General features: G+C 36.1%; 1 protein-coding gene across 2 annotated transcripts; it reads left to right on the top strand.

The window, feature by feature from the left end:
• LOC126966141 (neutral and basic amino acid transport protein rBAT) lies at nt 1-26,795 on the top strand. Of its 2 annotated transcripts, none has more exons than XM_050810080.1 (12): nt 1-260; nt 12,322-12,512; nt 13,078-13,253; nt 14,473-14,673; nt 16,868-17,030; nt 18,328-18,497; nt 18,980-19,164; nt 21,200-21,384; nt 24,639-24,752; nt 25,237-25,376; nt 25,809-25,952; nt 26,584-26,795. In XM_050810080.1, the coding sequence occupies exons 1-12, from the start codon at nt 161-163 to the stop codon at nt 26,681-26,683; spliced, it is 1,869 nt and encodes a 622-aa protein (XP_050666037.1). In that variant the 5' UTR covers nt 1-160; the 3' UTR covers nt 26,684-26,795. The 2 variants fall into 2 exon arrangements, with proteins under 2 accessions (XP_050666037.1, XP_050666038.1); XM_050810081.1 differs by lacking the exon at nt 1-260 and adding an exon at nt 8,410-8,565.
• The last annotated feature ends 113 nt before the right edge of the window (nt 26,796-26,908 follow it).

Raw genomic sequence — 26,908 nt, 5'->3', positions numbered from 1 at the left:
GTAGGGTGGGGCGGCGCTTCTCTGTTCCGCGCCTTCTTGATTTTCATTCGACTCTTATTAACACAAATGATAAGTGTAAATTTTATTTTTCCTTTGTAACAGATTTACTTTTATCTCAATATTGTAAAGCAAATAAGTACAGTGGTACGGGTAAATCAAGATGTCGGAGACTCGAAAGAATCATCTATCCATAGATGGTGGGCAGTTGAAAGAAGATGATCATGTTTCTTCATATAAACCTATACCAGATTCAGATGGAGGTGCGTAATTTATATTGTGATATTTTATTCTTTATTTTGTACGATTGTTGAACCCTTTGCAATTTGTTCTGGTTATGAAATTGTAACCACGGGGTTCAAATGGTTGAACTAATTATTTTAATTTTTAATTATATCAATTAAATTGTACGATAACTTATAACTAAACTTAACTTTTCTATTCTGATCAGCTGATACTTGACGAAATATTACATCAGTCAAATGGATTGACGAAATATTACATCAGTCAAATGGATTGTGCTGTCACTTGCGGATGAACATTTTACCTTGCCATGTTAAAATGCTTACCTAATAATCGCGAAATAGTAAATCTTACCGTAATTATCATTATTTCCTCATTTTTTTTATCTCATAAAATACCAAAATAATAATACTTTGAAATAAATCACTAGGCTGACATACAGAATTTCAGCGACAGCTCACTTTTCAATTCGGTCGGGTTATAAAGCGCTTTCATTGGACGAACACCGCCACACACAGCGCCATTTTGTCGCTGTATGGTGATGCAAGTTGGTATTTATTTTACAAAACAATTTAAAACTAAAGAATTATGTATAAAAAAATTTAACAGTGACCATTTTGATAATTTTATGAGTATGAGTATAATAGAATAATGTTTGAAGAAGCAAATTTTGATTAGAGGAAGTTCTTATTATATTAATGAGTTGAAGAGCCAATGGCATCATTGTAAGAAAATTGGCCCAATTTGGTTTACAAAGAGGACAGGAATATCAATATATTATATTGTAGATCTGAGACCCATTTGAATTTGGTAATAGAAATAAGTAGGAGATATTTTTGTTGTGATGAATGCATCAGATGTTATAGATACTCCAGACGATCCGGAGGATCACTGGGACCATGATAGCACTGTCGCAATGCTAACTCTATACCTTCAAAATATAGAAAAGTTCAGGAATCCTAAAATAAAGAAGAAAAATGTATGGGTTGATATTGCCAGTGCTATTGGTAAAAGTCCCGATAGTTGTGATAAAAAGTTTAGAAATTTGAAGCAAACATATATGAGGCTCTTACGAAAGAAAAGTAGATCAGGTATTTGTGCCTTCAAATGGCCTTACTTCGATATGTTTGAGGAAATATACAACATAGATGGGGAGTACCAGCCACATATACAAGAAAAGTTACGAGTAAGTGAGCAAATGACAAAGGAATTATTAAATATTGAATCTACATCAAGAACTGATACAGAACATGACCTTGAGGAAACCACCAATGGAAAAAATGATGAAGTTAATAGAAGATTGCTGAGAAAGAGGAATGCAGAATTCAGAAAAGTTGCACTTGAGATGAAAGAAAGACAGAAAGCTGTTGAAGATAAATTAGATAAGTTAATACATATTGTTGAAGAATCAAATAGTATACAGAAGGAAAGAAATAGACTGTTTCAAGAGTTTCTCGGAAAAATTCATCAAAATCAATAAACACAGCATACTGTATAATATTAAATCAGTTTTGTGATAAAATAATATGTTGTATTTTATAATTATATGTATATATAACAACTCCAAATTTTATTAATTTTTAAAATTAGGACATCAGTAATAGGTTTTTAAGACCAGTGGGAGGCTCCTTTGCACAGGATGCTGGCTAGATTATGGGTACCACAACGGCACTGCATTGTAATAGGCAGGGTGTATCCATTACCATCAGCTGTACATCCTGCTTGTCTCGTCCCTTATTTACTTAAAAAAAAAAACAATTTCTTACAAGTTATTATGCAACTGTTTTTTTTACCATTATAAGAGTGAATATAATATGGTATTTGAATTTTGGGATCCTATAGGAAAAAAAAACAGCTTAATTTAATATGAATAATATCACTATCCTTGATCTTCATCAAATAAACTTACTCCAGGATATCTATCTATGTTTTCTGATATGTCAGTAGTATTAAATAACAGGTCTTAACAGTCGCATCCTAAAGATACTATCAGATTAGTAGATGGTTGTTGAAAATTTTTATTTTGCACATTTTTCTTTGAATTGTTGTATACTGCAGCAGCTTCCAGTTTGAATTTAACCTTTATATATGTAATGTCCCCTAATTACATTTAAAGTAGTAACTTAATTCATTAAGCTCAAAAAAATTTAACAAAAAACAACCGCCTTCAAAAACACTATTCCAAATGAATAGATATAATGTGCACTAAAAAGTATAAAAAAAGTGACGTATTTTATACAATCTAATTAATTAATCTAATTCTAGTTTAGTTATTTTTGGAATCGGTGTTCTTCCGCGCGCCGCGTACCGCTCTCGCCTCCTGACGACTCGAGCACATCTCACCTATAACTATGTATGAAGTAACAAACCTATCTTGGATGACACGACTTTTTTGTTAATTTTTTTTTATTTTATGATTATTAGTGAATTTGAAGTACACTATCTAACAATTTGTCTAAATATGTGTAAATATACTAAATTTTTCAATGCAGCAATGAACGTAAGTACTTACTGCAATTTGATTACAGACAGTATTCCGTTACTTTGTCAGAACCTAACCTAACTCTCACCAAACTATCTTTGAAGTATATCCTTTTCAATAAAAAAAGAATCATCGAAATCGGTTGGTGCGATATTGAGTTATTCGAAAATTTATCATCCACTTTGCTATAGCAATACATATGTATAGCAAAATTTAAGACTTATGGTTTTCTCATGGATTCTCTGTTTCTGGATTCTGGATTCACTGTCAGATCTGGGCCAAATTACAATGGGACCACTTGGGAAGCACCAGCTTTCAAATAAAAAAAGAATTATCTAAATCGGTTCACCCAGTCAAAAGTTAAGAGGTAACAAACAAAAAAAAAACATACCAAGGAATTGAGAACCTCCTTTTTTGAGGTCGGTTAAAAATGACAATAAAAGTTAAGAATGACACAACACTACAATTTACCATTTACAACCATATCCGAAAAAGGTAGAGCTTAAATAAGAAGAAGTGGCAAGAAACACATTGCCTTTGTATTTACAGCTTTATCATTTTACAAATTGTTTTAATCCAAGTAAACTGATGAAACAAAAATACTCTAAACAACAAATACTGTATGACTTTCACAAGTAAAGAAATAAATGTAAATTGCACATTTACTGTAAAAGGTATTGTCCCAGTGAATGGTTTGGTGTGTGGTCTACTATCTTCTTGTTGCAAACGAAGTTTTGGTATATCAATATAATGGCTGGGTAATATTAATATAATACCTTAGAAAAATGTTATGTAGTTTAGTAGCAAGTTCATGAAATGACAATAATTTTATCAATGGTTCATTTTTCCCTCTGACACTATCTAGAGCTCCTAGAACATTGGCTAGGGCATTGCGCGCCCAGTTTCATAATAACCTTAACCCTATTTATGATGGTATGTTTCAGTTATTATTTCATCACATAAAAGGCATAATAATAATATCTTTGAATTTTTCATTAATTTAATTATATTAATATTATTATTATTAATATTAAGAAATTAATTTATCTCAGATACAAACCATCCCAGTGTATGTTTTCATTAGAAGTGTATCTTTTCTACTAAACATCGAAAGAAATGGAATTCTTCAGAGAAAGGGCAATAAAAACTTGGTATATTTTTCAGTTGGTGGAATAATGTCTCTTTTAAACATTTTTACTGTATCTTGGTAAGAAAACTGACAGAGAAGTAATTAAAACACATATAAGCTACAAAAATAACTAATAATAATAATAAATAACTCATTAGTTTTTCTGAACAACCTAGTACAAACACATTCAGTAAATCATAAAAAAGGACGATTTAAAAAAATAAGATTTTAATTTTTCTCAACACAAGCTTAACAACATTAGCTGTCATAAACCATGAGAATTAAATCCAACGAACTGATATAATCTAGTATCTGGGTAGGTCAGGAAGAAGTTGACTTTGACAATGTTCTTTAATAGTTTGTGCCTATGCCTTTGCTCTGTTATTAAACTCTTGTTGACATACAACTAGAATATACATATAGAAGAATTGCTTGTTTAAAGATATTAGATAATTTATGTCTAGATAGAGCCTCTTGCTGCAAGACAACCAATGAAAATAGGCTAGGTTGAATACTTTAGTCTGCATGACAAATATTTTACACTCGCAATTTGTATGTAACTTTGTGTTAGTGTGCATGCATTGCTCAAAATAGAGGATAACTGTCAACCTAAATTTTTTTGACGTTTTCACATCTGCCACAGTCTATCTAGACATAGGCATAAATGATCTGATATTATATAATTCATATAGTTTTAATATTTATATATTTTTTTATAAATTACTTATCAAATTACGACATTGTATATTGTAACAGTTATAGTTTTACTGTAAAGACGCTTTAAGTTTTGAAGTGACCTATCAGTGCTTATGACACTTAATTTCCATCAATATGTTGTAACAACTCTGTGTAAATATTGTTCAGTGTCTCAAACATCTCAAATGATAAATAATGATAATTGTTGTGTGATTATGATTGAAACAAGTGGTTCTCAAATAAAGCAAATAATATTTATTGTACTTTGATTGCAAAACTTATTTGTTAATAAGTGCTATATATTTATTTTTTTATTTATAGGAATCCTTGTTTTACTTTGAAGATGAGGCTTTTTCAGTTCAAGCACTAAGACCTCGTAAAAAATATACTGAATTATAGCTATAGCCGTAGCTAATGAGATTACTGGGCAAATGAGATTTAACATCTTATGTCTGAGCGTGACGAGCGCAATTGTAGTTTTAAGAACCTTGAGCGGCACTGCATTGTAATGGAAAGGGCGTATCAATTATCATTAGCTGAACGTCCAGCTCGTCTCGTCTCTTATTGTCATAAAAAATATATATGTGCAGCTTTAGGCATCGGTAGTAGTGATAAACATTTAAGTAACGGTTGAATTATACCACTTTTGATATTATATATATGTCTGTGTGTGATATATCATAATCTGTATACTATAAATTGAAATAAAATACTTTTAAAGGTAATAATACTTTTTTCGCAATGAGATGAAGTAAAAAATCTTCCAAAGTACACGAGTGACGCCAAGACTCATAATAATTATTCTTAATATTTTGAGAAAATATATTGTGTAACGCGACCCCGTTGGTTGAGTTAAAGTAATTGAAAACGGGCTGATTACTGATGAGTTTGAAGCGTGTCAGAGACGTGAAAAGCCCCCCCCCCAATCAACATCAATCATATCCCCTTTCACATTCCGGAATAAGGCATACTCATATCTCTAAACAGGTCTCTAGAGATTCCTGATCTGAGACACTTTCTGGTATACGGGTTTGATAGTAATGGGAAACTCCCATGTTAGAATAAAACAATGTCATCATATTCTATAAATAATTGAAACCTAACAATCAGAACGAATCTAATTGTTGTTTCTTTATCGTTAATTTTATAAACAATTCACAGCCGTTGGTATTTCCGCCATGGCACTAAAACCTGACTTTATTCCACGTTGCAACTTTTCGGAGTGCTTAGATTAGGCTGGATTATTGATCGTGAAAATGCCCAAAGGACAATCCAGATAATTAGTGCTACAACTTCATGATTACTTTGAACAAGAAAATCAAAATGGCGGTCCTCTTTTTTTATGAAAATAAGGGATGAGACGAGCAGGACGTTCAGCTGATGGTTATTGAAACGCACTACCCATTACAATGCAGTGCCTCTCAGGATTCTTGAAAAATCCAAAAACCCTGAGCGGCACTACAATTGCGCTCTTCACCTTGAGACATAAGATGTTAAGTCCCATTTGCCCAGTAATTTCACTAGCTATGGTGCCTTTCAGACCGAAACACAGTAATGTTTACACATTACTGCTTCACGGCAGAAATAGGCGCCGTTGTGGTACCCATAATCTAGCCGGCTCCCTGTGCAAAGGAGCCTCCCACTGGTAAACGATAAAAACAGGCCAGGAATATTAGTTAAGTGTGCTTGACAAGCTACGTATAACGCTCGCGATTTCTATGACACTTTGTGTGGGTGTGCGTGAATTGCTCAAAATAGAGGTTAATTCTAAACTCAATTTTTTTCAACGTTTTCACAGCTTTTACAGTCTATCTCGCAATTGAAAAACCGTGTTGCGAGATAGAATGAAACGACGTCGTCATATTTATTCTGTAGAGTTATGAAACCTAACAATAGGAAGAATCTAAAAGTTGTGTCTTTTTCGTTATTTTTATAAACATTTCACAGCAGTTGGTATTTCAGCCATGGCACTAAATTCTGACTTTATTCCTCATTGCAACCTTTCGGAGATCTTAGAATAGGCTGGAACATTGATCGTGAAAATGCCGAAAAAACAACCGTGACAATAATTAGTGCTACAACTTCATTGAACAAGAAAATCAAAATGGCGGTCCGCTTATACCTATCTCGGAAGTGCGAAACCGTGTTGCGAGATATAATGAAGCGAAGTAATCATATTTATCCTATAAATATATGAAACCTATCAAAAGGCATAAAAGGCATTAATTTTCTAAAAATTGATTCGGTTAGAATTCTTTTTATGTCATTTCTAAATATACTAGAAACAAAATGGCGCTCTGAGAGAGAAGAAGCGGCGCAAGAAACTCTCCCAACATTCTTTTTTTTGCGCTCTTTTTATATATAATAATATTGTTCTTGCTATAAAATAATCAAAATCAGTTTATTCACGTAGGTCACGGAAATGACACTTATGAATGTCAAAAAAAAATATACTTCGTAAAGGGTTGAGAATGAGAATGAGAAAGAGCTAATGAGAAGAGGTAGCAAGAAACTCATTGCCACTCTTTTATATCAAGATTTACATTTAAGTACATCGATTTACAAATCATTTCAAATTACAATAAAATATGTAAAATGTAAAATGATGCAACAGTCACACTCAAACGTCAAATAGTCAATGTCTTACACGAGTAAGTCAAAAAGGTAAATGTAAATTAATACAAAAGTTATTGAGTACAGTAGCTGCATCATCCACATACACCATACTAATAATATTGACACACTTTTTACACAAATTATCTTGCCCCAAGTTAAACATATATAGCCTGTGTTATAGGTTACAAGACAATGATATATTTAATACAATATACTTACTTAAACAAACATACCATAAATAAATAATAATCGTAATCTAGTCCCAGGCTGTCTGATGATCAGTGTCTAATCACTTAGATATTCAGCTGTGGACAATAGGAAGAACCTAATAAGTCGTTGTTTTTTTCGTTAATTTTATAAACATTTCACAGCAGTCGGCATTCCTGCCATATCATTGTAACCTGACGGGCAACTTTTGTGCAGTTCCTTTTTGTCCAAAATTGTTTAGCTCGCGCAGCAGCATACTTACGTACCGCAATGATTCCTGGAAAAATAATTACTCGTTTCTGAGTTTGGAGATCCGCTGCAGAGAGCGAATATTTGAAACTAGTTATCAGTGTTAGTATTCCCAGCAGTTTTGTCTCCCAATTTCAAATAGTTTTGTATAATATTGAATACTTGCCTTACAAATAAACTTGGTATATATTTATACCTGAGAATATGTAAAATGTTGACTATATCAATGTCGATACGAAAATTCTGAAAGTTTCCGAATGTCCAGGAGCCTTGCAAATATACGCGGGAAACGTTATACGTCTGAGTAAACCAATCAATCATAAGCAAAATATTTTGTACTAGAAGTTGCCCGTTGCATTCGCAACTAAAGGTTTTATCTCGATAAAATCTTTGAGTAGGAATAACAGAGAGAGTTGTCATACTGAAACATGCAGGGCAAGCATGTCGGCCATTAAGTTGGCATAGCGACATCTCATTCTGCACGGACGCACGCCAAGAAAGAGATATTAGTAGGATTAGTAAACAATTTGCATATTCTTGGTTTATTCCCTGGTATTACTTTATACCAAGTATATTTGTAAGGCCGTACATGTTTGTAACATTTCAATTTTGTTTATGTTTAAGTGTTACAGATAGAGATCATTAATAATTGCTAACAATAACAGTATTTGTAGGGCAATACCATTTATTGCACGTTCAATCTTGATTGCTTCAAATAGTGATACATAGCGTCATATTACTCATTGTGCGAAGTGTTTGTTAGAACTTGGCAGTACGGAACCTGGCGGTATCACGTTCGGTTTTTGTGTCACATTTCTCCGGAGAGCGATGACCACTAGAATCGCTGCAGAAGTGCAGGCTCGTAAGTCGTAACTCTCCCAGTTGTCTTTACATCGTTGCCCGCGACGCACGCGTTGGTACACGACCCTTCGTGCAGGGATCTGCAGTAAGTGCCTTTCTACTTTCTTACCTAAATGTTACCTCTAACTTCCCGTCGATTCGTTTATTTATTGCGGCTATCTAAACTAATAGTAATTTATTGTTGCAACGTCAGGGATAATGTGATATACTCAATCTGGACACTACGATTTATTTATTAATTAAAACACAACAAATCATATACAATTAAATTTTCTTAATCTTAATGATACAATTAGTGAACATAAAATTACAAAAGTACTCCCTAATTACTTTTGAAAAATAGAACTAATACTATCGGTACAATTATAACAAAATAAGAAATGAAAGTACAAATTATTAATTGAAATAATGGGGAAGAAAATACAAGAAAATCTACTTATTTGGATGATGCAATATCAAATTATATTTGGGAATCTATTAATCATATGTGTACATATAGGTAATATTATATTTAAAATTTATATTTTAATATGCCTATGAATATTACACTCATCTTTTTAATGAAAAATATTTGTTAGTATAGTTACCGCACCAAAGCGAAAATCCTCAAACTTGGGATGAGCGGGAAAAAAAACATAGTAATCTAGTTAATTAAAAGATAAATTAATTGAAATTAATTTTTTCTATTTATTTATTTCATGAACTAGCCCCTAGCCCCTATAGATGTCAGCCCAAGTCAAGATATTTTCAACCGTACTTTTTTACGCAGATACCAGCAGTGAAACCCGGCGTTGCTCGGGTTAAATTACATCGCATGTTTAATTATTATGACCAGTTACACGCATCCCAGATCATTTCAGAAATTTTTAGAATATTCTAGACCGACAATTTCATCAATTGTACACATTTTGGAACTTTCTAGATCATTCCAGAAAGTCTTAGAACTTTCTAGATTGATTACATCAGTTGCACACATTCTGGAACTTTCTAGATCATTCCCGACATTTTCAGAAGTTTACATAAATTAGAGAAGGACAGATGTATATAATTTCACATTTTTGCCCACACCAACTTCCACCCATCCCGACCAAACTACCTTATGCACACCAGGGGACCGAGGGGTATTTGCCACCCCATCGGGAATTTGATCGAAGTTGCGGATGATAGAGAAAACCGTAGACATACGTACTAACATTAGCATTTTATATAATATATTATATTACAATATATTAAGATTGTACCGAGTTTTCACGTCTTCCAGGTTTTCCTTTCTTTTCGCATGAAGCTTCGTGTCTCATTGCTCTTGGGTTAACCCATAGAAATCGAAATAAATAGGTTATACAAATATTATTAGTGCTAATTTTGTCGTCTATGTATATTATTATGTAATGAGTATAGCATTTCATTGCTTCGTACGCTTGCAACGCTATAAAGATTGATATACTTTCGCAGCAATGGTTTGTAAAATGACGGCAATATGAATAAATTATGAATCTCATAGTGAAATATGTTCGTCATATATTTTATTTAAAAAAATAGCAGTTTGTTTCCGATGAAATGTTATATTTATACTTCCACCTCTCTGATTAATACTAAATGGTCTTTTAGAGTCCTGTGATGCGACATTCTTAACGCGAACGCCAGCGTGGCTATTCAGTAGGGACTCACGTGCTCGCACGACCGATAAATTAAAAACTGAGAGTAACAAATAAAATCAAAACATATTTGTCATATTTGTCAAGTCATTGCTAATTGCGTTCCTAAATTCTTTAAACTTCCTAAAGACGCTGAAAAGTAATCTATTTTAAAGTGGTTATTATTATTATGACCATTCATTATATTTACCTATAAGTAATACTAAGTAGGTTTAATAGTTGTGTTTCGTTCTTTGTACGTAGAACAAGAGCAGACAAAAAAGTTTTTTGTTAGTCTTTATACATTATACTAGCGGACCCGACAGACGTTGACGTCGTAGAAAGACGTAGACGCCTTATGGTTTGTATATCTTATATATATGTATATATAGATTACCACGTATATAGTCACTCATCACGATATCTCTGGAACCATTAGAGCTAAAGACTTGAAATTTGGTGGGAATATTCTTTTCACCGAGTAGAGGTCAACTAAGAACGGATTTTACGAAATTCCATCCGCAAGAGTTTTTTTTATTATGAGCAGAACGTCTGTCGGGTCAGCTAGTCTCTTATATATATATATATAGATTGCTTAAGAGGACGTGTGTAAGTGTAGCTCGCGTCTTGGTTCTGTTCAAACTCTATGTACATACATAGTTACCTAAATAGTTCCTACTTTTTCATGGATAAAATTAACTATGTTGACTATGTCGTGACCTTCAACTCGTATAGTATATTTGGATTCAGTACCCAAAAAAAAAAATTGGAGTCTGAATTAATTAAAAATAAATTTAAAGATTTCTATTAATATTATTTACTGCTTTCGAGCTTCTATTGATCAATTTTCATTTATAAGCTGTTTGTTACTATCTAGGTATTTTATTTTAAGCTACAGACCACCATTAACTCGGAAACCAGAAAATATGCGCTCTGTATGCCGATAAAATATAGTAGTTTCGCCTACTATATAATATTTTTAAAATAATTCTGTATTTAACACCTTAAAAGGCATAAAAGGCATTTATTTTCTCAGAATTGATTCCTTTTGAATTCTTTTTGGAAACAAATGGCGCCCTGAGAGAGAAGAAGCGGCGCAAGAAACTCTCCCAGCATTTTTATGAGTTTTTTTTTAAATCAAATATACAATATTGTAGTGTCATTGTTATAAAATAAGATATTAAAAATACTACTACTATATTATATAGTAGGGCAACCCTTTCCTCACCCGTTAACTCTACACGTTTTAAACTATCACTAGCGGGGTACAGCCGAAAGCTCTTTAATACAAGCACACGAAGCCAAGCCGTGACACAGTCGTCATGATTATTATAAGACGCCAATACAGAGTCAACGACAAGCCGAGGTACGTGATCCGCGGAGCTAATTACGTGACAGAATTAGAAACAGATGAACATCTGCGCGTCGTAGTTTTGATACGATTCATCGAATGTGGGTAGTTTTTAAATCGAACGTGCAGATACTTTTACTGTGAGAATAAGATGATAACTAAGACTAGATAATTGGTGGGTGAAGTGAAGCAGTAATGTTGTGAAAGTCAAATTACAAAATAACCACCATTTAAAATTAAAAAAATACATAAGCATGTATAAAGTAAATAGCGTTGAATGATAGTCGATACGAGCAGCTTTTATATCCCTTCTCAGTAATTGATTAATTTATCTTAACAGCCAACAGAATGCCTCTTTTCCATACATTTCGTTCCAGTTATTACAGTTATATAGGAACGCATAAACAAGTACTTCAAAGAATCGATTACGATCAGCGGCCATCGGCATTACTATTAGTAGGAGAAAATATTTATTTCTTTAGTTTATTTGATTGTAATGGGTAAACGAGATAATGTTTAATTGATTTTTAAATTGTTTCACTGATAGAACGCTACATGAGATAGTAACGTACTACATCCTTACTAATAAAAAAAAAATATTATAAATGTGAATGTAAGTTTGTTACGCTTTTACGCCGAAGCTATTGAACCGATTTTAATGAAATTTGGTAGAGCGATAGCCTAAAATGGCCTTTGTATGGTGTCTAGTTTGGAAGCTTACGGACACCGCTAACCACTGCGGTGTCACACCGCCCATGTTCATTTACAACACCAGAGGAATCTCAGGTGGATTAAACTTAACGAAGAAAAGTACAAAATACAATTTTTTTCCTAAATTTATTTCATTTTTCGCTAGACTTCCGCAAATCAAAGACGAGCATCCACAAGTCCAAGGAGAAGCTCCCGAACGACGAGGCCGAGGAGAAACTGCTCCAGAAGGAAGACGAGTCGAAAATAACCACGCGGGTGGACATGGCTGATGCCAAGTATGTGGTGGGTGATCACCGGAACGGAGACGCCAAGATTGAACTGGACGCTAACAAGAGAGTAAGTAATCCCCCAAATTTGATTTTCCCTCCCTCAAAAATATTAAGAATCCTTATAGAGAAAATTTATTTTCAGTTTGCCTTAATCTGTCTGTATCATACATAAAATCACGTCGGTCTCTTAGAGAGGTAAGCAGTTATTCCTGTCCTATATATGACACGACGATCCCCTAGTTCTTTCCGTGTCCAGTCGCGTCAACACTTAATGACGGCTAGATTATGGGTGCCACAAAGGCGCCTTTCTCTGCCGTGAGGCAGTAATGTGTAAGCATTATTGTGTTTTCTTCTAAAGGGCGCCCTAGCTAGTGAAATTACTGGACAAATGAGACTTAACATCTAATGTCTAAAGATGACAAGAGCAATTGTACTGCCGCTCAGAATTTTTGTGTTTTTCAAGAATCCTGAGCGGCACTTCATTGTAATGGGCAGGGCGTATCAATTACCATCAGCTAAACTTTCTGCTCGTCTCGTCCCTTATCATAAAACAATACATGCTCTACCTATCCACTGTGTCTGACTCTGGATCTTTTCTGTCATCCACTTATTAATGTAATCTCCTTGTGCAGCAATTCGTCGGTCTCACTAAGGAGGAGCTGATGAAGTACGCAGACGACCCGTTCTGGGTGCGCCTGCGCTGGTTCATGTTCGTGCTGTTCTGGGCTCTGTGGGTCGGCATGTTGGTCGGCGCGGTGACCATCATCGTGCTGGTTCCCAAGTGTGCGGCGCCACCCCCGCGTACCTGGTGAGTGTTGAAGCTGTTCGACCAACCAACTTTGTGGAATCAATTACCGGCTGCGGTTTAACCGAACCGATACATACGACTTAGGGACCTTCAAGAAAAGAGTATACTCCCACCTTAAAGGCCGGCAACGCATCTCTTGACACCTGATGTTGCGGATGTCCATGGGCGGTTGCCACACCTCTCCCTCTTGCCCGTTTGCCCCCTCTTAAATAAAAAAAATCCACTAAGAACCCCTATGGCCGAGGTGTTTTGTTCTCTGAACCCATCTACAAAGTTAAAATGCCAAGTACGAAAATGTTCCCAACATCTGAATGTGTGGCTGTCCTCCACAGTCTGGTTTTCAAGGAGCTTTTTTTCCACGTAACGTGGAATGAACTTCCTTATGTGGTGTTTCCGGGACCATATGACATGGGTACCTTCAAAAAAAGCGCGTACACCTTTCTTCAAGGCAACACTCCTGTGATTCCTCTGGTGTTGCAAGAGAATGTGGGCGGGGGTAATCACTTAACACCATGTGACCCGGTACGCTCGTTTGTCCTCCTTTTCCATAAAAAAAATAAATCTTCGGCGCTGGGTTCTCAGTAATAGTGTCCAAGTTATCGAGTGGCTGTATGACAATATCTTGCTTGTTTTCATGCTTTGAGCAAGCACGGTGTATGGTATAACTCTTGGCTGTTAACTCGCAGCTGCTGCCCTATTATATCGTAAGGCACGAAGCAAAATAGCGTCCAAGATGGCGAATTAGCAATTGGTGCATAGAACATCTTTTTATGCAATCGATAGCAATCCCTAGCAGAAGTATCACGCAGCCACTAGCCAAGGGCCGTACTATTTACACTACGGCTACACTACCTAGACTTACGGTAGTAATATGAATGGCCTTTACGCCTCTAGCCACTTACTGAGTCTTATAGCCCCAGTAAGTAATACGGCGTTGTCAGTATGACGCGAGATCTCGAAATGAAACATTATAACGAAAACGAGCATATACAATGTTTTGTTAAGTAAAAATCTTAGCGGACACTTGAAAAATAAGTAAAAAAAACCGGCTTCACATTTAATTTTGCAAAGTGACTTGTGTACTACTTATTGCCGTTCAAAATGTTGCGTATTTCAAGATCCAAATTATGAGCAGGGCGTGTCAGGTACCATCAAGGGAACTCTGGTTTTGTTCTGCCATAAAGATATAGAGACAACATTTAATATTTATCATTTGAAGGTTCGAGAAGGGGCCCCTAGTGGATCTGTCATCTGAAGACCTTCAGGCCGTCGAAGCTGACCTACCATTAATGCAGAGCGCCCATGTCGCCGGAGCCTTCGTGGTCCCCTGCAAGGATTCGTACGAAGTGCTCGAGGATAACTCTAGCTGTCTTCAGGCATTCAAGGATTTCGTTGGCAAGGCCAAGAAGCTTGGCGTAAAGTAAGAAAATATTCAGCCTTCAGGGGTGATTTTTTTTTAAATAAACTTTGCGTCAAAAATAATAAGAAACATTCCTCAAATGATTAGCAGCGCCACCTACAACATAATTATAGTCTTTTTTATCAGTCTTCCTTACACAGGATGATGAAAGCAGAAGTGAAACAGTATTGTATTTTGGTCTGAAGGGCCGTAGCTAGTGTAATTACTGGGCAAATGAGACTTAACATCCTGTCTCAAGGTGACGAGCACAATTGTAGTGCCGTTCAGATCTTTTGTGTTTTTTAAGAATCCTGAGCAGCACTGCGTATCAATTACCATCAGCTGAACTTCCTGCTCGTCTCGTCCCTTATTGTCATAAAAAACTCTTAAGTATTAGCCTTATCTAACCATGGATTTATTAATTCAAACTAGGTTGTCATCTTGGACTGGAAGACTTGACTTGGAAGACTTACATTTTCACATTAATTAGCCTGTTCAAATATTATGTTAAACTGACATTGACTGGCCGTAATGTTAGTTAGCAACACCACAACAATTTGATTAAAGAGAGGCGTGCTGAGTTTCTTGCACTTGGTATTTTCATGTCTGAGACAGATTTTAATTTTAGTACAGTTGGTAAGGCGAGTAATTAAAATACCTTCGATGTCTATTTAATAAAAATATATTTATATGTTATGTGTAAAAATAAAATCTAAACAGTTTGTTATTTTTTTTAAAGTGATAACCCTCACTTCTGGGATTTAGTACTAAAAACAACATTTATGAACGATCCGACCGGCGACGTCATCATGAACAACCTGAGAGTTGAACAAGACATTCATTATTTATCAACGATACGTCACTCGAACGGTTGGCTTAGTTGGAGGAGCACTCGCACGGAACGCGAGAGGGTTCGAGTCCCGCATAGTTCATAAATTTTGTTTTCAAATTACTAGTGTAATATGCACTATATATATGCGGGTTCGAATCCCGGTAGGTGCAAGCATTTATATGATGAGTATGGATGTTTGTTTCCGAGTCATGGATGTTTATTTGTATTTATGTATGTTTAAGTAAGTATATTTTATTAAATATATAATTGTCTTGTAACCCATAACACAGGCTATAGATGGTTAACTTGGGGCAAGATGATTTGTGTGAGAAGTGTGTCAATATTATTATTATATTACTGTTACTAATAAGCACTACGAATCTACACTTTAGAGAATCAAAGAAATTAATATTGATTTTCCCTACTTATTAGCGAGTTTTTCACTTCAGTGAACGTCTCATCTTCTTCTACATATTATCATAAATTTGTTATAGAAATTGTGACGCTGTAGATTATTAAACACAAATTATGTGTTATGGAATACAATGTTATAATTCTATGATGTACTTGCATATTTTGCTAGCACTATACCTAGCATGCCAATATTTAACTTAGTACAACTATGATTAGAATTTTTTGTTCATAAATTCCTTAAGACTTTAGAAATTATAAGTATTAAGCCTATTATTAATTATATAGCTTATTCTTAAATAATCTAGAATTAAAAACTCGGTAAGTTATTATAAATACGAACACAATTACATAAACAACTTTTATTATTTAGTAAATGTAGGAACAACATATAGAGCGAGCCTTGGTGGATCGCGTCGGTTCCCCGGAATTTAATTATTAGCTGATTTAAACAACGTTTTATATTATACTAGCTTTTACCTGTGACTTCGTGCGCGTGAATTAGTTACTTTGGGCCGATTTTTTTATTTTTTTTATATAATCACTTTGCAAATAATACACGACAAACTGCTGTGGTTAAAACATTTTAATAAGCAACCAACTATAGAATTATCATTCCCACACATGTCTAAATTTTAAAAATGCTAGAGAAATATTTATTTATTTCTTAAGTACTTAAATACAAATTTTCATGGTGTTATCTTCGATATTGACGAACTTTCATACAAAATTTCCACACCCTATTTCAACCCCGCCAAGGGTTTCATTATTTATTATTTCCAAGCTCTTGTCTATCTCTGTACTAAATTTCATGAAAATCGGTTCAGTGGTTAGTCGTGAAAGCGTAACAAACTTTCACAATTATAATATTAGTAGGGATAGGCTTTATATATAAAATAATATTATGAAAATACTAGATACTTCATAGGTACTATTTCTGGTGGTTGTTTCAATATTTTTGTATGTTTGCAGAGTGATTGTGGATCTTACTGCCAACTTTGTGTCCACATCACACCAATGGTTCCAGTTGAGTGAGAACCGCTCTGAACCATTCAGCAACTACTTCTTGTGGGCTCCGGGAAAAGACCTTGATGAAGACCAGAATTCAGAATTACCTGATTTGCCTCAAAAATGGGTAGGTTTATATAGACAAACACACAATCACACCTGTCTCAATATTATAATTTTCATTGTACCTTTAGCCAGATTATTCCTATTTATTGAATGAATAGCAAGAACTGAAGAGTATTAGTATAGAAGTTTACTTTTTTTTTGTATTTTAGGGGGCAAAGGGGAGGGAAGAGGCTCAACATGATAGAAAGTGGTGAGGCTACTGCCTATGGACATTTGCACCACCAGGGGTCAAAAATGGGTTGCCAGCCTATAAGTTGGGCTTAAGCTAGAACATCCCTAAGTCGTATCGGTTCGGGAAAACTGCAGGCGGTAATTGATTGCACAAAGTGGCTGTTGGAGGCAAGAACATGATGCTGATAGAATTTCGCATTTCGTTTTTTTTTTCTTTTATGACAGTAAGGAACGAGCAGGACGTTCAGTTAATGGTAATTGATATTCCCTGCTCATTATAATGCAATGCCGCTCAGGATTCTTGAAAATCCGAAAACCTTTGAGCGGCACTACACTTGCGCTCGTCACCTTGAGAGATAAGATGTTAAGTCTCATTTGCCCAGTAATTTCTCTAGCTACGTCGCCCCTCAGACCGAAACACAATACTGCTTCACGGCAGAAATAGGCGCCGTTGCGGTACCCATAATCTAGCCGGCATCCTGTGCAAAGGAGACTCTAAGGGAAAGTCTCCTCCTCTAAAAGGAGCACTTGTAATTCGTTGTCGTAATTTCGTAGTGTACGGTGGTGGAATTCGGCTGCTGGTATCAACCTGAACAACTCTTAAGTATTCCCCATAATAAATTCGGTGGAAGATGCAGAGAAAACCCACATCTTAATGCAACACAAAAGAATCCAGCCGATATTAGAAACAGAAACAGCAGACGCCATTTCCATCCTACTTAGCCAAACTAACTAGACTCCAAAACTAATGAATGGATTTTAATGGGGATTACTTCTTGGAGTGCAGTTTAGTCCAACTTGAGAGATAGGATAGTTTTTATTTTGATTTGGGACCCATAATTATTTTTATTTTTAATATTTGTTTTGTATGAACATATTTTCTGTGCGATAATTTATCGTTGCATAGTTTGACAGTTCTGCTGTGAAACAATTTCATAACAACAACAGGGATTTTACGAAATAATTCTTTATGTTATGAAATATTATTGACAAATTCATAAAAAACAGTTTTTTATTTATTATGTACAGAACAACGTCGTCGGGTCAGCTAATACATATATATATATAATAACCAATAGTGCCTATAATTGAATACTCGTTTAAGAGCTTATTTTTTTGATGAACAGGTGCCAACTCCCAACCACCCGGCCTGGACTTGGAGCGACAAACGCAAGGAGTTCTATCTGCACCAATTTGGAGCCGACCTACCTGATCTTAACTTCTCCAACCAAGATGTGGTGAAACACTTTGATGATGTCATCACACGGTGGATGAAGGCTGGCGCTGATGGCATCAGGTTTGTTTTGCACCTTGCTACTCATATGAATCTATAAACTTAGTGATTTCTGTTGTATCTGAGGATGCTTACATTGACCATTTCCGGTAACCCTTACAGGAGAGCTGAGGCACCAGTCTCTGTTACAATCTAACCACACACTACAGTTTTTTTTATTGACAAAAAGGGATGAGATGAGCGGGACTTTCAGCTGATGGTAATTGATACGCCCTGCCCATTACGATACAGTGTAAAAAGTAATAATTATTTGCAACACTACTATTGCGCTTATCACCTTGGGACATAAGATGTTAAGTCTCATTTGCCCAGTAATTTTACTAACTAAAGCGGCCTTCAGACCGAAACACAATAATTCTTACACATTACTACTTCACGGCACAAAAGGGTTCCGTTGTGATACTCACAATCTAGTGGGCATCCTGTGCAAAGGAGCTAATCCGTCGAGAAAGTCAACAACAAGTGACATTATAAATTGTCCCCAGACTAAACAAGACCCGCCACATGGCCATCAACAGTCAGCTGGGCAAGGAGCAGCCCCGCGTGTCCGAGAGCCCCGGCGAGGTGCCGCTGTGGTCGGACCGGCTCGTGACGGACGGACTCGCGCTGCGGGAGCTGCTGGCGCACTGGGCACACCTCACGGACCTGGCCGCCACGCCGCCCTCTCTCGGTGAGCACACGAACTGCTGCCATCTGGACGATGGTGTACACTCACCTGAATATATACCTCTGGACGGGCTGGTACAATGACACCTTCCTAAAAGGCCGGCAACGCTCCTGTGATTCCTCTGGTGTTGCAAGAGAATGTTGGCGGCGGTTATCATGTTCCATATGTTTGACAGCAAATTTTTTTGTGCTTATTTGAAGCGCCACTCGCGACCGTCCAGAGAACTAATTCTGACGTATGATACAAATGGCTGCGAAGAAACGTACAATACTCTGAAGTATCTGTCAATCTGAATAAATTTTGTTTTCCTTGTTATTTATACTTCAAGATTCAACTTAATAAAACACAATTTTTTTTTGCAAAATAGTTTCCCACCATGTGTCAATGTTTACTGAGGTTGTCTTCAATAGCTTTAGTATTGCAAACTCTCGCTTCATGGCCAACAGCGCCAAAATGGCTAATATCAAACAGGCACAAAAGCACTTTGACAACCGCCAGTCCAGTGTTATATAGTAGATGTCAGTGTTGTTATAGTAACATATGTCAAAATGGGTCCGACGTTTGCCTGATTTCAAATTCAAATATACTTATTCAAAATAGGATAATTATGATAACACATATTGAAAGTCGAAAACTACCACCCATTAGAAAGAATATGCCTCAAACCTGAGAACAACGAGCGAAAGAAACTCAAGGGGCTTCTTTTTTTTTCTTAAAAATTATGGTTACATTTATTGTAATATCGTACAATAAACCTTATTATTTAATAGCTTGAGGGCGATCGGTCCATTCCCAACCTGTGGTATCATTACGAAAGTCATTTATTTTATAGTAACCTTTACCACACAAACATTTTTTACAATTATTTTATATTACGCGAAGGTACGTGATATGCAATGCAGTTCAGCTCAGGAATATCTAAAACTTATAGTGGTATTGCGCTGGTCAATGTGAGATACTTATATAATATTTTGTCACTTATGAAGCCATAATGTTTTGTGACACCAATTCTACAATTTTTTAAATTTTTATCTGGTCTCTGAATTTTTTTCCTTTTATAAGTACTCTAGTGGTAAAAATAAGAAATAAAATTTGAATCCTTTGAATTGTTTGCCGTGCGTTGTAATATAGAGTGACACCATATCAACAGGTCTTAAAAATTTGCAAACACACATATAATATCAAAACATAAAACATAACAAAATGGAATGTATGTAGTTAATTGGTGCTATTACTTACAATCATTGTAAAGTACAATGTTTGGTTACATTTATTTAATTTAATTTTCAACATGATCAAAATGAAAATTAATAGGAGTTGAAAGACACATTAAGCGTAAATACTCGTACTAAAACTACCTTATTGGACAGAATTTTTTGATTTGCGAATATATAATATGTATATTTGACATTATAACTTATTATTATTATAATGACACTAGCTGAAGCTAACTATACTGTAATATGGCGATACAACTATCGCCATAAAAACTAATAAAAAAAATAAAAAAATTTTGGGGTATAAAAAATAGATGATGACCGATTCTCAGACTTGCCAAATATATCGTACCTAAAATTTATCGTACTACAATAATAAAGCACATATTTGATTGCCATCTTGCAACTGTATTGTGTATCTGTGGATGGAATACAATAATATTAAAATCGCGATACAAAAATAGGTGTTGATCGTACTCGGGTGAAAATTTGAAGTCGTATGTATTTTTTAATGCTGAATCATAATAAAATAAAAAGAACAAATTTTATTTAAAAAAAATTGAGGGGTGGGTTACCCTTATCATTTAGGGGCATGAAAAATAGATTTTGGCCGATTCGCAGATCTACCCGGTATACACACAAATTTTCAAACAAATTGGTTTAGCGGTTTCGGAGGAGTTTGGTAATAAACACTGGGACACGAGAATTGTATACAATAGATTATATTATAATGTCCACGAAACTAGTTGAAATCTAGATCTAAGTCCACGCTGACGAAGTAGCGAGCAGAGCTAGTTATTATAAAAGGGTATGTTCTGCAGGTGAGTCTGTGTTCACACTGGCTGAGACCGCAGACGTGGACGTAGAGGCGTGGCTGAACCGCAACGCGTCGCTGCCGCTGCGGCCGCCGTGCGGCGCGCCGCTCACTGTCGCGGCGGGAGACGCGGCTGTGGCGGCCGCCTCCACCATCAACCGATACAGGAAATTAGGCTGGATCGCCATTCAGGTAACCAAACAACATATATGAAGTGAAAACTTCTATAGCCGCGTAGGGCACTTTGATACGGGAAAACCTTATGGGTTCGCGTCACCGACATGCTCATGACTGGCGTACGCGATAAATAAATAGTTAAAAAAAATAGAAATATATAGTTCGCGTCATCGAAATGCTTATAGCAGTATATCTGTAGCTATACATCTGACCTATTGTGCAACATTAGTGTTGTGTATATGTTATAAGTGAAATTGAATGGATTTAGTGAAATGTTCAATGTGTACATACTATGCATTGTTGAAATAGTATTTTCTGTGTGATTAATATATTATTGAAAACAAGTTTTAAAAATAAATAATAATTTAACTGTTTTTAAACATGTAATTTAAATTTTAATACTTCAAAGTTTTTTAACATAAAACATAGCTGAGTGTAAGCTTAGCTTAATCTTTGATTTCGTTTTTATAGTCGTTGTTTTCAGACAACCTAATGCAAAAGTAAAGTTCACGTTTTATCATACTCAGCTAAGTTTTAAATTAGTCTAAGTTCAATCTATAGATCACGGCCTTATTATCGCGGAGCAACCCCACCAATACTTTAATGACATAACGATAATTTTGTTTTCTCGAACATATTTCGTGCCTCCAGGATGACACGGACATTCGCCTAAATTATAGGTTATGTGGGCGATAACGCCCCCTTGTTGGGCGTTTGAGACTTTCGGAGAGGCAGTCGAAGACCCAGAGAAAATTAGGGGGTATTGAGATGGCGCAGATGGGGCGTGGGTAGATTAAAAAATATAGTCTAAAAAGGCAAAAAAATACACGAAAGTACTCTAGAAAAAAACATATTCTCAAAGTGGGTGGTGATCAAAATAAGGTTGAGAAACTATGGCCTAAATCATACTCCCTATATATAATCCTGGTTTACATGTAAACCCATCTTCCTCGTTCCTTTTAGATCTCCTTGATGACATTAATTTTTGTATCCCTAATGATGTCTATCATCTCTATCTACACTGGCCTGCAAAAGTAAGTATCACACTTTTCAAATTAATTTTTTTTCTTAACTATAGAAGGTAGAGATTTTAGATTAAAAACGTTTTGTTGCAAATTTTATAGACTTTAATTCTTAGAAACTAAAATTATAAATAAGTAACATTTTTAACTTAAAAAAGATAAAACAATGAAAATAGACATTTTTGTTAAGTGTAAAAAAATTCAACTAAAATGTATTACATGTTATTTAATTTTTAATAACTGGTATTGCCTCCTTGAGCTCTGATTACAGCTTCAAGCCGGTTTGGCATACTGAACACTAGGTTTCGGAGCCGATTTTGGGGAATATTCTCCCATTCTTCTGCCAGGGCCTGCTTTAGTGCCCTGAGGGTAGTTAGGTGGTGGTCTGCGATTTCTGACTAGCCTCCCAAGCTCATCCCAGGCGTGTTCAATCGGGTTGAGATCAGGACTTCTTGATGGCCAAGCCATCACGCTGATACCGACTTCCTGAATATACTCTTGTACGATATGAGCCGTGTGTGGCCGGGCATTATCATGCATCAGCATCGATCCATCACCCATATTTGCTAAATACGGTCCTGCATACTCATTGAGAATCTCTTGAGCATATCTTTGCCCAGTGAGGGTGCCATTTTCTATGGCTACTAGCTCTGTGCGACCTTCTGAAGATATGCCAGCCCATACATGTACACTGCCTCCACCGTATTGGACTCTTTCTGAAATGCAGGCTTGAAGGTATCGCTCACCAGGTCGCCTGTAAACACTTCGCCTTCCATCAGAAGTGTAAAGGAAGAATCGAGACTCATCTGCAAACAAAATTCTTGACCATTCGTCTTCATCCCACTGTATGTGTTAACGGGCGTATCGCAGTCTCGCTACTTGATGCTGTCTCTCGAGTTTTGGGCCACTCGCTGGTCTTCGGGGTTTCAAATTTGCTTCAGCAAGTCTTCTTCTCACTGTACTGTCACTAATGTAGTCCCTCCGGGTCTGAAGTAGCTGTTGCTGGACTTCAACTGCATTTTGGTGGCGATTTCTTAACACAGTAGAAATAATATAACGATCTTCTCGGGCACTGGTACACCTGGGTCTGCCATTACAAGGTCTCCTCAGATGGTGTCCAGTCTCTTCGTACCTTCGCTTTACCTTCTGGACCGTTCGTACCGTCACACCCACCATTCTTGCAGTGCGACTCATACTGATGCCTAGTTCGAGAAAAGCCATGATCCTAGCACATTCTTCAACCGAAAGAGGCATGATAAATAAATGTTATGTGCTTTTTAGCATACATTTTTAAAACAAGACCCATCGATCTTGAAAAAAAATTAAAACAGAAAGAAAAATGTGAATGCTAAAATTGTAATTCGGAAACGTCCACTTTGAAAAAGGAATGGTTTTGTTTTTGAAGTTTTTTTTCAGCCAATTCTTAAAAGAAGGTTACCGACTATAATGTTTTTATGTACAAGATTAAATTCTCTTTGGAGTCCTTTTTATTTCAAAAGTATATTTTGTGAACTTAAAACGTTATCCCAATTTTAAAAGTGTGATACTTACTTTTGAAGGCCAGTGTAATATCGAGTCGCCAATGCCAACTGGCATAAATTTTCATTGCTTTTGGACTCGAGAGAATGACTTGTTTAGAGATAACTTCATCTAATTGTCTCCAGCTGTATGAGAAGTTCATTTCATCAATTTTACGAAATGCTTATTCTAGCCCGAAAAGTAACTACCTTCCTCCTTATTATTATTACAATGCAGTGCTCAGGATTCTTAAAAAACCCAAAAATTCTGAGCGGCTCTACATTTGCGCTCGTCACCTTTAGACAAAAGATGTTAAGTCTCATTTGCCCAGCAATTTCACTAGCTACGGCGCCCTTCAAATGGAATCCCAATAAAGTTACGCACATTACTGCTTCACGGCAGAGATAGAGATCGCTGTGGTACCTATAATCTAGCCGGAATCCTGTGCAAAGGAGCCTCCTATCATCATATTAAACATAAACAATTTGCTATTTTTAAAGTGATATCCCTCACTTTTGGAATTAATTATACAAATTAAATTACAGGAGCCACAACCTGAGAGTTAAATATGACATACCAAGATTTACGAATCATGCGTCACTCGAATGGTTGGGTCAGTTGGAAAGAGCGCTCGGACGGAAGCCGAGAGGTCGGGGTTCGAGCCGCACAGCGTTCATAAATTTTTGTTACATATTGCCTATTTAACGTGATCGAATAATGTTGTTGCAGCTGAAGTCTGCGGAGAAGACCGATGACGAGCTGGCCGCCTTCTCGCTCCTGTTGCCGGCCGCACCCGTCTGGAGCACCGCACAGCTGCGGGACGCGGACAACGGAACTGTCCACGTATGTTTGATTGTACTATCTATTTGTATTGTGAAAATAACTATTAATTAGATATAACTCTTGAAGTTAAAACTTCTTTAGCCGCGTAGGGCACTTTTTGGTAGGGGATAGTCTTATGGGTTCGCGTCACCGACATGCTCATAATGCACGCGAAACATAAGATAAGATCATTTATTTGTAGTAATGGGTATGTATACATTACAAATCACAATAAAAGTTCTCCATTCACAATTAATAACAAGTCAAAACAAATATATATATATACTCAATACCAGTATATTTATATGTATATTTAATTGTAATTAAATAAAATGATATTTTAAAATGTCAGTTGAGTGAAGCATCTGTTAAAAAGTATAAATAAATAATAAAAGAAATGATCTATATATAATATAAATATTCATATATATAGTTGGACACTTTTTGAATGGGTTTGGAAAATAAAATTTGTTATTAGTGTATCGATTACGTATTTTATGTGCAGAGTAAGTGGTTGGAGAAGGCCGTGTCGCTGCGGAACGATGCCAGCGTCATGTACGGCGTGACGGTCATCGACACCGTGACGGCCGTGCGGGACACTGAAGACGGAGACAACTCCACGGTGACCCTACTTGCCTGCACCAGGTACCGTGGCTATGGAACATATTTCTTGACCACACAGAGCCTTCACACTATTTTATTAAGGGAATCACTTGAGAAATGACATTTAAAATTTATTTAAGTGACTTAAAATTGGCTTCGAAGATTTACACATTATTTGGTAAGTTGCTATTTTTATACTACATCTAGACTATGTTTCCAAGACATTAGCAAAACTTTAAAAGTACAGAATTTGAAAATATACAGAATTATTTGATGTAAATTCCACTTGAAATAGCGTTTATTCAAATTTAATTAGGACTTTGAAGCGTTGTTTCTTTTATTGGTTTTGGCCCAATATAGCATATTTATCTTTTTATAGCGATCAGCGATCTCAATCATCTCATATCAAATTATTACTATGAAAATATACATGATATTTTAATTTAGTTAATAATGTGTTGTCGTTGTCACCAGATGGCAGGCGGGTCACAAGGGCTACGTGGCCGTGTACAACCCCAGCGCGGAGGCCGCTCGGGCCCGTCTCGCCCCGCTCGCCCCGCACCTGCCCGCCAGGCTGGAGCCATTCTACTGGTCGCCGCGCACATTCGGCTACACCAAGTAAGTGATAAACCATGATCTATGTAATTATGATAATAATTCGATATCAATCAGTTGTCAAACATAGACCATGTCTGATGATCGACGGACGGACGACGGACGATCTGCGGACGTTGTTATCTAAAGATAATGTTTTAATAATATCAACGTTGAAAGCGAATAGTTGCTGAAAATGTAGTGGATTTCGGCTATCTCCGCTTTTACAAGGTTATATCCGTCATCTGTAAATCTATCAATCACTGCACGTGTCATACAATCGCTTTTTTTTAAGTTTGGCTCACATGAACAAAAAAACGATCCACACAAACATGAAGGTGTGTCGTGACATTTGTTCATGTCATAACGCGTCGTCAACAATAGATTCTGTTCTTACGTGCTTGTGTCGTCATACTCAAAAAATAATTTATACATGCAGATAGAGCCTCTTGCTGCTATATAACTGATGAAAACATGCCTGGTTTATTACTTTAGTGTGCATGACAAACTACCTCTTACACTTTTGTGCGTGCATTTTTTTCAACGCTTCACAGCTGCCACAGACGTATAAATTGTTCAAGATTTCAATTGCAATGTCACATGGTTGTGCTGTCACACCTCAAATATATATATATATATTATTAATTAATTTCAGTTACACATTCCACACGGCGGTGGACGTGAACAATGCCCTGGTGCCGCCGCGTGCCACCGTACTGTTCTCCTTCATAGTGGACGCCAGCGCCGCGGACTAACGTTCCGCCATCTTTGAATTTTATGACGCATTCAAATTAAATATTAACATTTTGTTTTTCAATTGACACGTTTGTGGAACATGCTTATTAAAATATTTGAGAAATATAACAATAGTTTTATTTAAATAAATATTCACTTACAATATCAGAAGAATGTGCTGAAGGCGCGGACTAGCCGTTCCTTAGTTTGGTCATTGGTGATGTCAATGATGGTCAATCACATAT

Source organism: Leptidea sinapis, chromosome 9 (assembly GCF_905404315.1).
Source record: "Leptidea sinapis chromosome 9, ilLepSina1.1, whole genome shotgun sequence".
NCBI lineage: Eukaryota > Metazoa > Arthropoda > Insecta > Lepidoptera > Pieridae > Leptidea > Leptidea sinapis.
The sequence above is the reverse complement of the archived record's forward strand: the minus strand, read 5'-3'. Positions and strand labels throughout refer to the sequence as shown.